The sequence below is a fragment of the Fusarium fujikuroi genome, chromosome FFUJ_chr02, assembly GCF_900079805.1.
Source record: "Fusarium fujikuroi IMI 58289 draft genome, chromosome FFUJ_chr02".
Classification (NCBI taxonomy): domain Eukaryota; kingdom Fungi; phylum Ascomycota; class Sordariomycetes; order Hypocreales; family Nectriaceae; genus Fusarium; species Fusarium fujikuroi.
In genome coordinates, this window is record NC_036623.1 from 1,976,242 (window position 1) to 1,991,901 (window position 15,660).

At 45.9% G+C, this 15,660-nt stretch overlaps 7 protein-coding genes, besides 1 other annotated feature; 4 read left to right on the forward strand and 3 right to left on the reverse strand.

The window, feature by feature from the left end:
• Window positions 1–94: 94 nt before the first annotated feature.
• On the reverse strand, window positions 95–1,470 carry FFUJ_04681 (related to malic acid transport protein; the record flags this gene model as incomplete). XM_023572004.1 has 4 exons in its annotated part: window positions 95–241; window positions 291–1,003; window positions 1,050–1,288; window positions 1,340–1,470. The coding sequence occupies 4 exons, from the start codon at window positions 1,468–1,470 to the stop codon at window positions 95–97; spliced, it is 1,230 nt and encodes a 409-aa protein (XP_023427114.1).
• Window positions 1,471–2,425: 955 nt separating this feature from the next.
• FFUJ_04680 (related to cysteine dioxygenase type I) lies at window positions 2,426–3,205 on the forward strand (the record flags this gene model as incomplete). XM_023572005.1 has 3 exons in its annotated part: window positions 2,426–2,716; window positions 2,773–3,025; window positions 3,084–3,205. 3 exons carry the CDS (start codon window positions 2,426–2,428, stop codon window positions 3,203–3,205), a joined length of 666 nt encoding a protein of 221 aa, XP_023426214.1.
• A 1,804-nt stretch (window positions 3,206–5,009) lies between these two features.
• On the forward strand, window positions 5,010–6,122 carry FFUJ_04679 (related to putative arabinase; the record flags this gene model as incomplete). XM_023572006.1 has 3 exons in its annotated part: window positions 5,010–5,304; window positions 5,358–5,475; window positions 5,528–6,122. 3 exons carry the CDS (start codon window positions 5,010–5,012, stop codon window positions 6,120–6,122), a joined length of 1,008 nt encoding a protein of 335 aa, XP_023426215.1.
• A 770-nt stretch (window positions 6,123–6,892) lies between these two features.
• On the reverse strand, window positions 6,893–7,769 carry FFUJ_04678 (related to Y.lipolytica GPR1 protein and Fun34p; the record flags this gene model as incomplete). XM_023572008.1 has 4 exons in its annotated part: window positions 6,893–7,169; window positions 7,218–7,377; window positions 7,434–7,629; window positions 7,677–7,769. The coding sequence occupies 4 exons, from the start codon at window positions 7,767–7,769 to the stop codon at window positions 6,893–6,895; spliced, it is 726 nt and encodes a 241-aa protein (XP_023426216.1).
• Window positions 7,770–9,625: 1,856 nt separating this feature from the next.
• FFUJ_04677 (uncharacterized protein) lies at window positions 9,626–10,702 on the forward strand (the record flags this gene model as incomplete). The annotated part of the gene is made up of 1 exon (XM_023572009.1): window positions 9,626–10,702. One exon carries the CDS (start codon window positions 9,626–9,628, stop codon window positions 10,700–10,702), a length of 1,077 nt encoding a protein of 358 aa, XP_023426217.1.
• Window positions 10,703–10,957: 255 nt separating this feature from the next.
• Window positions 10,958–11,047, reverse strand: a tRNA (tRNA-Glu).
• A 123-nt stretch (window positions 11,048–11,170) lies between these two features.
• FFUJ_04676 (uncharacterized protein) lies at window positions 11,171–13,346 on the forward strand (the record flags this gene model as incomplete). XM_023572010.1 has 6 exons in its annotated part: window positions 11,171–11,451; window positions 11,510–11,827; window positions 11,883–12,156; window positions 12,204–12,373; window positions 12,434–12,660; window positions 12,712–13,346. The coding sequence occupies 6 exons, from the start codon at window positions 11,171–11,173 to the stop codon at window positions 13,344–13,346; spliced, it is 1,905 nt and encodes a 634-aa protein (XP_023426218.1).
• Window positions 13,347–13,653: 307 nt separating this feature from the next.
• FFUJ_04675 (uncharacterized protein) lies at window positions 13,654–14,979 on the reverse strand (the record flags this gene model as incomplete). XM_023572011.1 has 2 exons in its annotated part: window positions 13,654–14,771; window positions 14,823–14,979. The coding sequence occupies 2 exons, from the start codon at window positions 14,977–14,979 to the stop codon at window positions 13,654–13,656; spliced, it is 1,275 nt and encodes a 424-aa protein (XP_023426219.1).
• Between the last annotated feature and the right edge of the window lie 681 nt (window positions 14,980–15,660).

Consider the following 15,660-nt stretch of genomic DNA (forward strand, 5'->3'; position numbering starts at 1 on the left):
ACATTATTTTAGTGTGTACTCATATGAAAAGCCCACTGTTTATCAATTTATCGTACATGATCAAGCTGTTAGATGCAAGACAGATTAAAGTCACCTAGACTCTTCTGTCTGAGCCTGCAGTTTGAGATTTGTCACGAAGATCCTTCAAACAAGGTGCGTGAAACATTTCGCCTGTAATAGCAAGCTTGGCGGTTCGAGTCGCTACCACAATCCACAGCAATATCACAGAGAGGGCTATCATCTATCGTCATGTTAGTAACCGGTAAGTAAAAGCATGTTCAGTTCCTTACCGCCGTGGAAACTTTGAAGTATTCGCTATCAAGATTTTCTGCCAATAAGTTTGAGCAGGTTGCCAATACACCAAGTGGGAAAGTAAATCCCCAGAAACCAATACTGAACGACGGGGGTTTTGTAGCAATGCTGATGAGGGCGGAAGCCAGCCAGACCAGAGCAAAACCATACATGATGAGGGCGAGGAATACTCCAAGGACATAGAGTATCTCACCAGCTCGAACCGCAACATCACCGAACGCATTGGTCTTGGGAAGCACCTGCATAGCAACTTTGCCGAGTTGCTGAATGCCGAAAGCTCCTTGACCGAGCGGTCCTATTGGGAGAAAAGACGAGGTTATCACCTCCTTCGGAGGGAGTGAGTGAATGGTCAGCCGATGGAAGTATAACGCTAAAACACAGGCCGAGAACAACTCGCCGATGCCCCAGAGAACATACGAGGCCACCAGAGTTGTAAGCGCATGGTGGTGATTGGGAAGAGCCTCTGCGACGATTCCCCCAGTAGCAGCCGCAACCACTGCTGGCACGATGGGTAACAGGAGTGCAGCTGTTATGTTTTCGAGGCCAGGGCGATGGCGGTGCATGACGATGAAGGGCATCGTGATGCAAGTGGCAATAGAGAGCCAAACATCAACCCACCAGAATGCCCATGCTAGATATATTACCCATTCTCCCCATGGCTGTAAGCAGAACACCATCATGTTGATGATAGCTATCAAACGTCAGCACCCACTTAGCCTAAGGAATGTGTTACTCACTTGCAAAGGCCATGGGCATGCATCCTAGGAACAAACTCTGACCCGCATGGGCGAGCATCGCTGACCAAATCTCTGGATACAACACATAACGTGCAATGCTTATACCAAGGAAGACAATAAACAGAACAACATTAAGCACGAGGAAAATATAAGAGATATACCGAAGCCATAGTGCCTGGTAAGGAAAGTTATGAAGCAATATGGCAACGATGCCTGTACCCATACAAACGGCGAACCATCTGTTGATGATGTTAGTGGTTAACCCTTGTCAAAATAGATACATGACTTACGATGGTGTGAAATTGCGTACAAGCCTCCTCCAGCCAGTATTCTCCTTGCACGGCAGAGTCGACTCGCAAGGCTTAGGAGTAGAGCCGCTACATACCGCGCCGTTCGGAGTTGAAGTGGTACAGTCAGACATATTGCCGGCTCTTGAGGATTCAAGGGTGTCTGGTGTTACGTGAGCTGCTGATCGCTGGATGTGACGATGCAAAGCTAAAGTTTCCGGCTCACTGGCCAATCAGAGTGGAGGAAGATCGCTAGAGCCGCTAATATGGCACAAATCTGAGAACCCAGTATGATATTGATTGCAATTCAATGTTTTAATCAGAAGGAAATAAGTTTTAACATGGGAATAAGCTGAGAAGGAAAACCGTTTCCCCTGCTTTTTAGACCTTGACGAGGCCGTTACAGCCGTTAATGGATTTGTTCATAGTCACCGAGAACCGCCAATTCCGCCCAGAAGAATCCCAAGCTGTCAATTTACTAACGTCAAATGGGTCCACTTGTGGCTCAAGTCGGCGATAGCGGGTGTCGCAATATGGCGAATTTGAGTCCCCGAAAAAACAAAGAGGTATTAGTTTACCTCCGTACACATAAACTGGCTTTTCGAGAAGCCCTCGTGAACCCTTCGCTCTCGTCTAACTGTGATTTCTATCGTCGCATCTTCAGACTCGTAACAAATCACTTCTTTGTTATACAGACAAAGCGGTATCTAACTCGTATACCGCAAGGTACCCCAGGTACCTTGTTAGATTCTTGGGTGTTTGTTAGCGTTGTTGCATCCAACCAGAACCTTCAAATCAGTTCACAGGACCAGCGCTGCTGTGTCGTTCGCCGATTGAACCTGTCTGTGCCGCCCCAAAGTATGATGTCGGTTGCAATCTATGACCCACAGCAAGATGTCGGTGACACTATCTGCCGGCTTGTCAGTACCGGATCTGACCGATAAGAATAATGAAGGGGATGGCCATGCAGTGTTGACCCCGCCCCTTATTCCAGAGTCTTTGTTGTCCTCTTCTCAGGTACCATATATTCATGAGGTAGAACATCAATATCATCATAAACAACCAAGCATCATCGACAGCATAGCAATCATGGCCATCGGTATTTTCACCAAACCCTCTGCACTCGGCGTCAGCCACAACACAATCCCCAACGTGGGCCCTTGCCAGCAAAATCGGTTCGACGAACTTGTGGTGCGACTCAAGGATGCTCTTGGTCCATCATCGGGATTGACCTCTGATGATGTTGATGTTGGCTTCCTTCAACAACTGATGGAAGGATATGACGGCGCCGACAACATGTGGAAGCCGTATGCCTTCGGTGATCGCAGTAGGGGATACACACGTAATCTCGTTGACGAAGGTAACGGCAAGAGTAATTTGGTAAGCTTGCTAGAGTCGACTTTGACCCTTCCCAACCGTGACTGACTTCTTGATAGCTTGTTCTCGTATGGTCTCCTGGAAAGGGGTCCCCTATCCACGACCACGGCAACGCTCACTGCTTGATGAAGATTCTGAAAGGCAACCTCACCGAGACTCGATACGCTTTTCCGAACGAGGATGAACAAGATAGACCAATGAATATCATCGGGGAAAGAACATATAAGGAAAACTCCGTCGCATATATGGCAGACGAACTAGGTCTGCATCGTGTATCCAACAGAGGTAGCGACTTTGCTGTATCCCTCCACTGTAGGCAATCCCCTTAATCCACGACACTTGTCCCAGAAACTAACCTGCAACTTTGCAGTGTACACTCCTCCCAACGTAGCTAAAAAGGGATGTCATATCTTTGACGAGAAGACAGGACGGAAAAGCCATGTACCAGGTTGTCACTACTACTCGGCTTATGGGCGGCTGCTGAAGGAGTAGTTGACACAAGAAAGGACGTGATAGCCACGATTTGATGAGAAATGACCTTGTTGTAATTAGCGCCGCAAGTATTGAGAGCTCTCCTTTAATTCGGAATGCCCAGATTGTTTTTGATGGTAGATGATGGGGGTGGAGGTTGGACGGAAGGTCGATCTCAGTATAGCAAGTACTTCGATATTAGCATAGAATGAACCGATTTGATCAAATGAGACCCGCATTCTATACGAAGACGTGCGAAGAGTGAATAATGAGGTGAAAGAGGAGAATCGACTGACTGCTGCTCGTCGTCTTCTTCATCCCTCATCGCCGTTAAGCACGCAATCCAAGCTTTGCCCAAAATGGGAATGAGTGCAACGAGCACTGTTATACACTGTATTCGCAATCGACCGACCCGGCCGATAACCGTTGATGATGATGATAGAATTGAAGGTAATATGGTAAAATAAATAATTACAAACTATACAGAGTTATTTTTAAGTGCTATAGTAGATAGGAACATGTTCTTGATGTCTTGCTGAGAGAAAGAAGCTGTTTTGTCTATACCGATAACCGGATCTCAATCGTGATTCCATCGCGCAATATATCAGCAAATCCCGACTACCTACAGATACCTGCTAGGAGAGGAAAAAAACCCAGGAGCTTGACCCTAAATGATAAAAAGATTTGGATGACTTAGCATGAATTTAGTTGAAGTTTAAGATAGCCTTTGTCAGATTTATTTTGACGCCCTATATCAAGGCCTGATGTTTTCTTGCTCCCTGAGGACCTGCTCCTGCAATGGCTGACTTGAGACCTTTGAACTGTATGCAAGATTGGTCAAGGTATTCGAAACGCATCTGAGATCATCTGAAATATCCATAATCTACCTCAATTTGCTCATTAGGATTAAGAACTCGGGTTTCCTAGTTCCACTCGTCTCACGTTTCCGATGGCAGGCTGATTGTGTTAGTTGCTTGACCAATTACAATGTATGTTTGGTACACCAATTCTATAGCAGTTCCATAGGCTATGCTTCCATTATCTAGTTGCTTTTGTTATCGGCAACCTGCTATTCGTCCCTTTGAGCTCGTAACCTCTGATACCCTTCAGAGAACTATGATATCTTCTGAGTCTACGGAACGCAGCGATGTTATGTATCTATTATCGCAGAATCTGAATCAGATATTTGACTTGAGATGGAGTTGTCTATTATTCTCGCTGATATTCTTGTAAGTTTCTTGCAGCGGAGGTAGAGCAATTGTGATCTCACTCTTTGGTATAGACCATCATAGCCTCAACCTGTCGCCTGACTCGAGCGCCAATACATCAAATGGGAGCTGCCTAACTCGTCGTAATCATCGAACTTCCCCAGCATGCAATATTTCTCCATGGGGTTTTAAGCTTATCCAAAATCGCATCTCCACCCCTCATTCGTTTATGCGCAGCCTGTTCACTGGAGCGCTTCAACAACTGAGTTACATGGGTTATGAGCCGGGACCGAAAGATCGACACTGGGAACAATAGCTTCCCGTCCTCTATCCGAGGCATAATTGCAGGGGAGGCTATGATTTGTACGGATCGATCGAATACGCGGGTGTTCTGCATGAGGTTAGTTATCTGATTGATCATAGCCATCGGTACTCGTGCAGGGGACCTTTGAGATGCGGAGGCTCGTCCCTGCCGCATGAACAAATTATATAAAGACAGTTACATAGCTCATATACCGATGTTACGGACAACAAGATACAATAACTGTCCTGACTTACAACAGGTCGTGCACATTGAGCCTGAAACCTAATCATTTTCGCCTCAGGACAAGTTCAATATGCGTGTCATTACGCTCCTCGCAACGGCGCTCTCAGCATCTTCTTTTGTTAAAGCCATTCCTGCCGACAGCCCAAGATCCGCGAACAGCAAATATGTCGGCTATCTGATCTCTACCTTTAGTGACCCAACCCCTCAAGTTCAATGGCATCTGTCAGATGGCAACTCGGCATCGACCTTTCACTTCCTCAATGGGGGAAAGCCTGTCTTGACCTCAAATGTTGGAACCAGAGGCGTCAGGGACATCTTTCTCACGACCAATACTGCCCGCTCTGAGTTCTTTACTATCGCCACTGGTAAGTTACCGAAACATTTTCAGTAGGCCCATTACTAACAGGCTATGCCACAGATCTGGACATTAATGCTCCAGGCTTCTCGTGGGACCTTGTCACACGCAACGGAAGTCGGGGTCTTGTTGTTTGGTCTTCGAAGGACCTCGTGAATTGGTCCAAGCCTTCACTCAGAATGTAAGATACAAGATGCTTCGTTCAAACGTGAGATCTCACTAATTCTGAATAGTGTAGAGTCAGACACAGCTGGTATGGCCTGGGCACCTTCCGCAGTCTGGGATGATTCTACAAACCAGTACTATGTCTTCTGGGCAGCCAGACACTATTCAGCTTCAGACACGGAGCATAAAGGCACCGCGACTCTCGACCGCATTCGCTATGCTACAACCAAAGACTTTAAGACTTTCAGCGCGCCGAAGGATTACCATGCCCCCGATGATACTGGCCTCATCGATCAGGAGTTTCTGTACCTAGGCAAACCGGGGCATTTCGCACGCTTTCTCAAGAACGAGACCATCAACAAAGTGTATCAGGAGACCTCAACGACCGGTCTTTTTGGAACTTGGACCCGTGTTCCAGGCTACGTCCGACCCGAATCGCCCCTTGAAGGCCCAGGTGCATTTGCTGATCTTCGCACACCTGGACTATACCATCTTCTGCTCGATGATTATACTCAGTATATTCCTTTCCAGGCTTCCAATATTCTTTCTCCAAACTGGGAGAAGTCAGACTTCCCCAACTTCCCCAAAGGATTGAAGCATGGCTCCGTGACGCCTCTTACGAAGAAGGAGTACGATGCTGTTGCTACTAAATTCGGCAATTGAGTGCCTTCATAATCTAATCAGGATTCTGTAATTTAAGAGCAGTGGATCGTCTTGTTCATCTTGATCATCTTATGAAGTTGTCATGTAGACTTGACAGATCAGAGTGTCAGACAAGAACACCCAGACTGGAGCAGGTTGTCAAATGGAGATAATATGTATTCATGCTAGAATTATGGTGTCAACCTCTATATATGTACCACCATGATTCTATATCTACTGCTTTACCCTCTATCATTGCTCTCTGTTCACTCTTTTCAGTCCCCTCCTAAAAGTAATCTACGCCTGTTGCACACCCCATTCCTTGCTATCACAACTTGGCGAAACAGATAAAATCTCCCTAAAGCAACTTGCAAGATGTATTTTTTGTCAATAAGGCCATGGGGATGCGATTTGCCCGCCATTCTGAGCCAACGAAAAACAGGACACTAAAGTACGATGATGCAATTATGTTCTATTGAGTATCTGGCTAAAGTATACCCTAACAATTCTTAAAAATAGCCTGAGATTCGAGAGGTATTACTGGAGGTAGAGAGCAGCAATTTCGAGTACGGAAAATGCGTTTCGCTTCGTCAAGCACGAGACCCCTCGCCAAGTACCGAGCGCAGATAGCTAGGCTGGGACGATATTATGTTTTCTTTCCTCTAAGACTCTATATAATTCTTTAGCTTGACCAGACGCCTTTCTCTATTTATTTCTCTATGTCTAATATACACAATTCCTATAGCTCACCCTCATCAACTATCCCCTCACCTATTGAGGCGATCATTAGTTCAAGCACTGGAGGAATTGAGCGACTTTTTCTCTCGACGAGCTTGAAACCAAGCAGAAGTATCGCCCATTGGAACAGGAAATGTCAAAACGTCTTGGCAAAGGTAATAAGCTACAGTGTAAAAGCCGAGCAGACCCGCGATGAACCCAAACACTCCAGCAGCGTGCATCAACGCTTTGCTTTGCACAGCATTCCCATCCGCGGAAGCAAAGTAAGACGAGGCGTCAAGTATAAGACATAACTCAATGCAAATAAAAATGCAGATATAAACAAGGTTACTGGCGGGCAATTAGCAGGAGAGTATGAAGCCAGGGCAGCAGACTTACAGTTGGATTGAAGCGATGAGAAAGAAGACGTTGAACACTGCCCATATCAACACAAAGAATCCCAGTGCATTATTGTATTGAGGTGTGTCGACTCCTCCGTAAGCGTCGATGATGCCCCATGAGGGGAGCAGTGTTGCACCGTAGCCCCCATAAAAGAGAGCTTGACTCTGTTAGCAGTGCTTCACTATCACATTGGAAATATGGCTTCTAGATTACCAAAGGCTGTCAGAACAGTATATGAGAAGGTATCGCCCTTGAGCATTGACCATTGGGCAGAGATAAGTAACCCAATGCAGGCAACAAAGCAAAGGTCTCCGATGAATTGAGTCTGTAAGGAAATACCTCGAAACTCCATCATCGCCAACGAAACTGACAGCAAGGTTGTAGCAAAGCCTCCCATGGCAAGAGGAGCCTGACCTTTGTTAGCTGTCTGCATGATTCAGCGCCAAAATGCCATACCGGATTGCCTATCCTGTCTCCCAGTGGCTTAGAGTACTCGGAGATGAGAACCCTCTCATCGTGTTTTGTGGACGATACTGACTGTGCCGCCATGTTGTGATTTGGACGACGTCGACCAGATAATCCTGCTCAATATCTCACTGCATGTATTCGAGGTGCTGTAAACAGAAGTACAATGGCTGGTGGCGATCAAGTCAAATCGAATGTCAAAACTTGTAGCTTGACTGCAGGAAAGAGGTGAGATTGGCAAGATGTGACTAACATAAAAGCTCAAAGGGGGAACAGCCTGCAGGATGAAGCTGGGCGGGTATATATAAGCAAGGAAGCCTCTTACATCAGCCCTTGTGTCTCAAGGAGTGGCCTTCGGGATAAATAGGCCAGGCTATTCAAGGCCAGTGGGTCCTATGGGGTAATCTTTGAGTTAACTTGGTCTAGAATATGGGGGGTACCGCAGATTCGAGGGCTGCTAGGTAGGCTGTAGAGCATTCGTGGTGCACGGCAGATTATTTGAGGTTCTTCGTAAGTCTATGACAATGTGACACATTCTGAATAGACTGAGTAAGGACCTAGGAACCTCAAGGAACGTATAAACTTAAGCATCTCTATAATATCTTGAACTCCTTTTCTTTTAATTAAAGGAAAGCATGCTTTGTATGCTTTCACCTCATTCCTTCAGGACAAATCTCGACACCCTGAAAGATCCACACTTTAGTCTAGTCCTTTGAAAGCACGAACCGAGGATGAGATCAATATCAGTTTAATGACACACAGAAACGACCAGTGATGCGGCTGTTATCGGAATTTCGGAATCACGACATACTTAATACGTGCGAGTTTGACTTATACAACATCCGAACTCGGCTTGCATACGCTAGTGCCCGGTTGCCGGCCCCAGAATCCTAGACAATTATGTGATGGATAAGCTTGTTTTGGTAACATTCCTAGACATTGGATCAATCTACTACGTAAAATGGTATCTACCTAGTCCCATTATGAGCATAAGGCTCAGTCTAGAATCGGGTTGCCCCAGACTTTGTGTTATTCTCTGGGCCGGGATAAACCGCCATTACGGGGAAAAATAACGTGGCCATTATTTTAGCCTTTTTCAACGAGCTGTCGGCTAAACTTTCCGAAACGAGCGATAAAAAGTATTAGAACAAATAGATGGTCTAATATCCATGATCAATAATAGCAATAGTAGAAGATACTGTATGAGTACGTCTGGTTGGAAGCTAGACTGTGGGCCGCTGGACAACGATTGAGTGTCCAAGTCAACTACACGCATGGCCCGCTCTAACAACCACCATGAGTTAACATAGCAAAACTATTTGATATAGTTGAAGGGTTTTTGTAATCTGGTAAGAGAGATAAGGTATAAAGCATATAAGCCATAGACTCGATAAGTCTGTATACTTGATCAATTGCAATAACAACAAGCTGGTCAAGCAGACAACAAGAAAAAGAGTCAAACAAAACTTCAAGGAAAAGCAACTATAACCATAAAAATATATTAATTTGCCAGGGAATTTTTCAGTAATCATGAACTTGTAAGGAACTCAACACTACATATGTCACAGTTCTCATAGCCAGTACTTGCCGTCACAGCCTTGCTGAACGCCTTGCGCTTTACATGTGAGCCTAAAAGTCTAGGGACAATGAGGATGAAAACCTTTGAGAGCACCGGTATGGCATAGCCTTGGCCCATAATGTTCTAGCCCTGCATCCATTGGTTGGGATTCAGCCTCAAGCCACAAGTCTATAGGCCTCCGATTAGTGATCCGTTAAAAAAAGGAGCTTCCTTCTTGAGCCACGTCATTTGCTAAACTAACAAGAACATTTCAATCCCATGAGGATATAGGTGTTGTCGCCTTTCGTAGATCGTCGCTATACGGCACCTTTTTTCTCCTCTCTACTCTACTTATCCAGGCCAGCAACAACAAATACGCAACATGAACAAAAAGTCGGCCTTGATCTACATACGCGCTCCAAATCTCGACTATGAGCCCGACAAGGCAATTCGCCTTGGCCACATTTGGAAACACCCAATGGATCCCGGCTCGTTCTGTGGACCGCCTCTCCCCATTCCCGAAGACATGGAAACGAACCATACTTTCAAAGCCCCTTGGCATATCGGCAAAGGCAGGGCAAACAGTGGATCGTTGGGGATATGGGCCAATTTCCTCCAGGCTGTAGGCGTTACAGCAGAATCCAATTTTGACTGGAACAACGCCAATGATGTGTCTCACACATGCGAAAGACTGGATACATACTCAATAGAGCCAACGGACAATTATGTCAAAGAGAGTGTCAAAGCCGTTGCTGCTGAGGCTGTCAAGCGTAGACAGCGTCTGTTCATGGTGACAGGCGTCAAGATAGCACGTGGTGCAGTTGGCTCAATCTCCTCCTCGAGGCGTGTTGGGGGCGGTGCAAGAGCCGGATTCGGAGGTGAAAGCTTCGGCGTCCCATTTGACGGTGGACCGCAGTTCAACATATCCAGGGATACCTACGACGAAGAAACATATGGTGAGTCGTCGGATTTTGTCTTTGCATACCGTGTCCGCCGAATCATTTATCCTAAAGGAGGCTGGGAATCGATGCAGGCGGGATCGAGCATTGTGAATTATGGGCGATGCGAAACGGACGTGGGAGCGTCTGTTTTGGCTGGACTGAGATCTCGGCCTTTCAACTCTAGGCTTGAGTTTTCTGAGGCTGATGAGGCTGAAATATCAGGTCCTCTGTTTTTCGGTTACCCGTCGACATGGCAAGAAGTATGCGAGAGTGAGAGCGAGGGCAAGGGCAAGGGCAGTCTGCAAGACGGAAGAGCTAAACACGGAGTTGTAGTATCTCCAGAAGTTGGCTACTTTGCTGGGTCTTCAGGGGCCAAAAGCTACTTTTCCTCAGAAATCGATGGGCTCATACTTGGGGATGATCGTTTCGTGTTGGGGGAGTTCGGGCATGAGGCCGACCTAATACCTTTTGTTGACGACAGCAGGGAGGATGGTCTATTTATCTCTTTTCGCTCATGAACTGCGCCAGTCTTTCTCTCTTATACTGAATCTCGAATAATTACAACTTCTCGAAGGCTAATGGGATAAAGCGACTTTAAAATTCAAAACACATTCTCAGTAACATTAAATTATTCGATAATGCAAGACTGAGAAGTGAAAATAAAGTCCAATATATATAAGTATTTCTTAGAACTTAATTAAGTATTAAAGTAAAAATAATTATAATTTTTCTAATAAATATACTATAAGAAAAATAAGAAAAAAGCTAACAGTCTCCGGTACAGGGAATCGAACCCTGGGCTCCGCGGAACTGATCTCTCAGGTTATGAGAGCGCGAAATGTTAGCCACTACACCATACCGGATTGATTTTATGCGCCGCAATTGAACTCTACATCGCCGTGCGCTTGGTCAGTCCCTATCCTCCGCCGATTTCCGACGGCTTGCGGGGTTTTCTCTCCATATTTCCTACCTCTTGTTACCTGACAATGACTGACAAAAGAACACGTGAGGATTCGGCCACTGGCTCAATTGGAGCTCAGGAATCAGTATCAGTAACTCCAGTCGAGAATGAACCCTCCAAGAAGCGACGTCGTCGGATCCTCTCTTGTGACGCTTGCCGCCGACTGAAATGCAGATGCGAGCTGGACTTTGGCTCTGACACTTGCTCAAGATGTCGAAACTTGAGAATACCCTGCCTTAGAAGCGATAGTCTGGATCAGTCTTATGGGACACAAGAAACGAGCCATCAGCAAGATCTTGTGAAAAGGTACCAATGACTCTCCCAGTTCAACCAACATTTCTCTTAGAGTCCTAACCCTGGATAGTTTACATCAGAAGGTGTTGCACTTGGAAAGCTCTATGCAAGATATAAGGGCCCAGCTAGTAAAGCTCCAATCCGGACGGGACTCAACGCATCAAAATGTCGTTGAGCAAAGTGCTTCTCCTCAAGCATCGACAGATAGTCGTGTGTTGATGGACGAGATCGAGCCCGCGGATCAACATGTTCATGCTGCTCCAGCTGAAGTCATCCGACGTGTCGCCTGCCAGGTAACTGGCGACTTAAGAAGGGCTTTCCACACAAAAGAGGATGTTGTTCACATGGGTATGCTTAATGCCACAGCTGCTGAGAGCCTTGTCAAATCGTAAGAGGTCACCTTTCCTATTAAGTCACAGAATCCTACTGATAGCAGCCTAAAGCTTTATTCGACGACGTCGCCACGTTCTTTTTATAAATGACGAGAGCGATCTAGTAACCAGAGGCTCTTTGATCCAAACATCACCATTTCTTCATGCTGTGTTGTGCTCGCACGAGATGAGATTTACCCACACGAGCCAGACAGATGCCTTGAAACACAGGCAAGTCTATGAGCATATGCGAAACATGCTTGGTCAGGTAGTGCTCGGTAGCCCATTGCATCTTGAAGAAATTACTGGTGTTCTCATTTGTTCTCTCTTCGCCGGATCACCATCGGTAATGCCTCCAGTGCTGGCTGAATATATTTTTACTGATAGATCTAGTGCGAAGCTGAATATGTCGATAGCTGGCTTTTGAGTGGTATTTGTTCACAGCAGGCAATGCTGTGCATTCAGTTCTCAGATATCCATCAGCGAACCAATGCTGGAACTTCAACGAAGCTGGACCTTCGATCAATGAGAATCTGGGCAAACATATGTCTAAACCATCTGCAGTGAGTGAACTCCGTACCTTTCTTTTTGAAACGCTCGAAAGCTGATGATAGTTTCAAAAGTTGGTCAGCTACTACAGGTAGACCATCCATATTACCTAGCTCGTACTTCAGCCAGTGCAGGAATCTACTCAATTTCGAGCAGACCACAATGCGCGATGCGATGCTGCTTGCTGAAATCTCACTTTACTGTACACTCCAGAAAGAAGACTGCGTTAAACCAACCTTCACAAACGATGGTTTCAGCTCCAAATTTGCAATTTGGAAGCAGCAATATGGATATCTCCTTGGTAAAGAATTCATGATATTCTACTAATACTCTGGTTGCTAATGGTTGCAAGATCTACCTACAGGTCTTATGCTGAAGTTCAGTTACTGTATTGCCAACGTCATCCTAGCAAAACGAACTCTGGATAGGGTTGAAGCAGATGCCTTGAATCTAGCCTCGTCGCTCTCGCCACAGACGTCTCGCAGTTCTACAGTAAATCCCCAAGACCCTTCCACGAAGTCCCTACAAGGCCACGTATACGAACTTAGCTTCCGAGTCATACAGGCATTCATCGCCATTCCAAGTTCAAGCTCTGGAGATTTACCCGAATTCCACTCCCTCTGCGTTGCGTATTCCTTGCTTATTCTAGGTCAATACGATGAGCTGCCGCCTGCAATAGCCAAAAATGAGCTCTATTCTGCCTTGCAAGAAATGAGGCGACGTTGCAGTGAATCGAATGCGTATTCCGTGGCAGTTCGACTCAGTGTTGAGCGGGCTTGGGAGAATTTCTTGAGGGTAGATGGTGTTAATTCGGTCGAGGTTGTGCGGCAAGAGTCTCAGTTTCATAATCATGCTGCTCAGAGCACCAGTGCCAACAAGGCATGTCACAATTCTGGGGCTGGAGGTCAAGTCGAATCTCTTGATCTGGACTTCTTCTTCAATGGGGGTTACTTGGATCTGCTTGACGTCGACAACTTCCTCGTCTAGCATTCAGCCGATATGCCTTTTTCACTCGCTTTGAAATTGTAGGTCTTAGGCTATGACCCAAAGGACTTTCCATCAGAGAATCTACTTAATTTAGTTTGCACTCCCTTTTGAGCGGTATAACATGTCTTTCAATTACATCTGTTTGCTATCCAAAGTGCATTCTTACTGCTGGCCATTCCTCTTATAGGTATTGAGGGGTATTGCTTTTGGACAACAAACTTTTCAATGAAAGTCTTCTTAATGCTTAACTCCGACAAAAGATCTTCTACTCAATAATCTTTGTGCTCATAAAACTACGTACATGATATTATTGTCTAAATCGCTTCTTCATTCTCATTATCATAGGCGTCCAATAAAGTGCATCCAGCCTATCCCTTAGATGATGATTAAATCCATAAGTAACTGCATTCGCAAAGCCGATGAACTGCGTTGAGGTATTGAGAGCAGCAATCGTCGTATCTGATACCGGCGTCTGAATCGCTTCCAGGAGTCGATTCGTAAGTCCCGGAATCCAGAGTAGAACATACATAACCGGATACCCATTCAGCAACATCATCCGCTTGATTTCTACTTCAACATCGTGGGTATCCCGGCGCTGAGGGAATTCGCTGGCGTTGGTTTGTAGTACGTTGATCTGGTGCTGCGGAATCGGTAAAGCTTCAGTTGGTTCAGTGTTAGCAAGTCCAGTATAGGCCATCTCTGCTCCTCTTCTCGATGATGTTGGCCGATGACGGACAGAATCTCTCCTTGCTCTGCTGTTGATCGCCTCGCTCTCACCTTTTCTTTCCATATCCTCGATTTCGTCTATCTTGTTCACTCGCTCGAAGATGGGCGAAATCGGTGTATCAATATTCCCGTATCTCGTCTTGAAAGTGTCCAGCTCGACTTCGTCCTCCTGCATAACTTGGAATCCCGCGTCCTTGGAGCCTTTGGAAAAGAGTGTATTGGTATTGTGCGTCGAGAAAGTTAGAGGCTGCCGAGGTTGTTTTGGTTTTGAGCCCAGATGTCTTCTTAGGTAAATCCAGATATAGATGTAGATAAGAATAGTAGTGAAGATAACGAAGAAGCGCCAACCATGCGTCATACCGTAGCGTAAGTCTGGCCGGGTTGCTGATATCCAGCACCAGTTCCCACCCACTGGCTTCATCTCACCCACAGCAGTCGGTATGATACTTGTGATGAGAGGCATTGTCCATACTGCGGCACAAATCAATGCTTTCTTCGTTCTCGAAGTTGTCGGTATATACAACATTCTCTTCACAGTGAGCAGGGTTGTAACCGAAATAGCCAGTACTGAAAAGTCAGCTGCTGAAACCGACAACTGGCCGATAAACCCGTTGACGACGCATGGTATCCCAGCTTGGAGCTGTCCAGTTCTGAGGAATATGCTGCCTGATATTGAGTTGTTGAGAGTGTTGATAAACTCTAAGAAAGAGTATTAGTTTTCGATTCGACAGTAGCGGAAGATGTGCGCACCTGCAACCATAAGATTCAACACGAGGATATGTCGAAAGTTTCGGAGATGCCGACGATATATGACGAACGAGATAAGTACACATGTCGTGGCAACGCAAGATAACAGGCTTCCAGCCAGTGTCACGGATGAGATGAGTTTATCGACTTTGCCAGTCATATTGGCTGGAATTTACGGTCATAGTAAAGGCAGCTGCCGCTGAAGAGAACAGGTTTGAAAGGGTATGATCTAGGTGTTATATCGTCTCCTTGTTTCCTGCTGGAATACCACTCGTATTTCAAACAAGGGTCTGACCCCTTGTTCTTCGGTATGGGTCTTGGCATTTCGTGAAGCTTATTTCCCCACATCAAGAGGCATGGTATTCATGGGGATGTTTAAAGCCCTTAGTGCCATTACCGTATCTCTACTATGTTGACATGCTAAGTACTAGAAAGTATAAGAGCGCCAAGTGAAGTGGCTCGTACAGTCTTGGATCAGAGCGTCTTGAAGAGTTCAAAATAGAGTTTAATCGTGCTACAAATACCCAGCAAGCGAGTTTGAGAAAGTCCAGGATACGCTTGACTATATTTATTCCGTACACTATACAAGGTTTGCACGGTCTACCGATACTACCATTCTCAGAATCTCCTCCGAAAATCCTAACTGCTTCGAGTTGTGACACAAGGTTGACTCTTATAGCGTCGGTGGCTGGAGTCTTCCGGGCTAGCATTGCCTTACAAGGCAAATTCAGATGGAGGGAATATGCAAGGGTAATACTCGCATTGTTAGAAGCGAGCCTCGGCGTCGCCGATCTATACGAGTACTGTTGGACATCAGATGAAACCAGGACCTTAGAGCGTT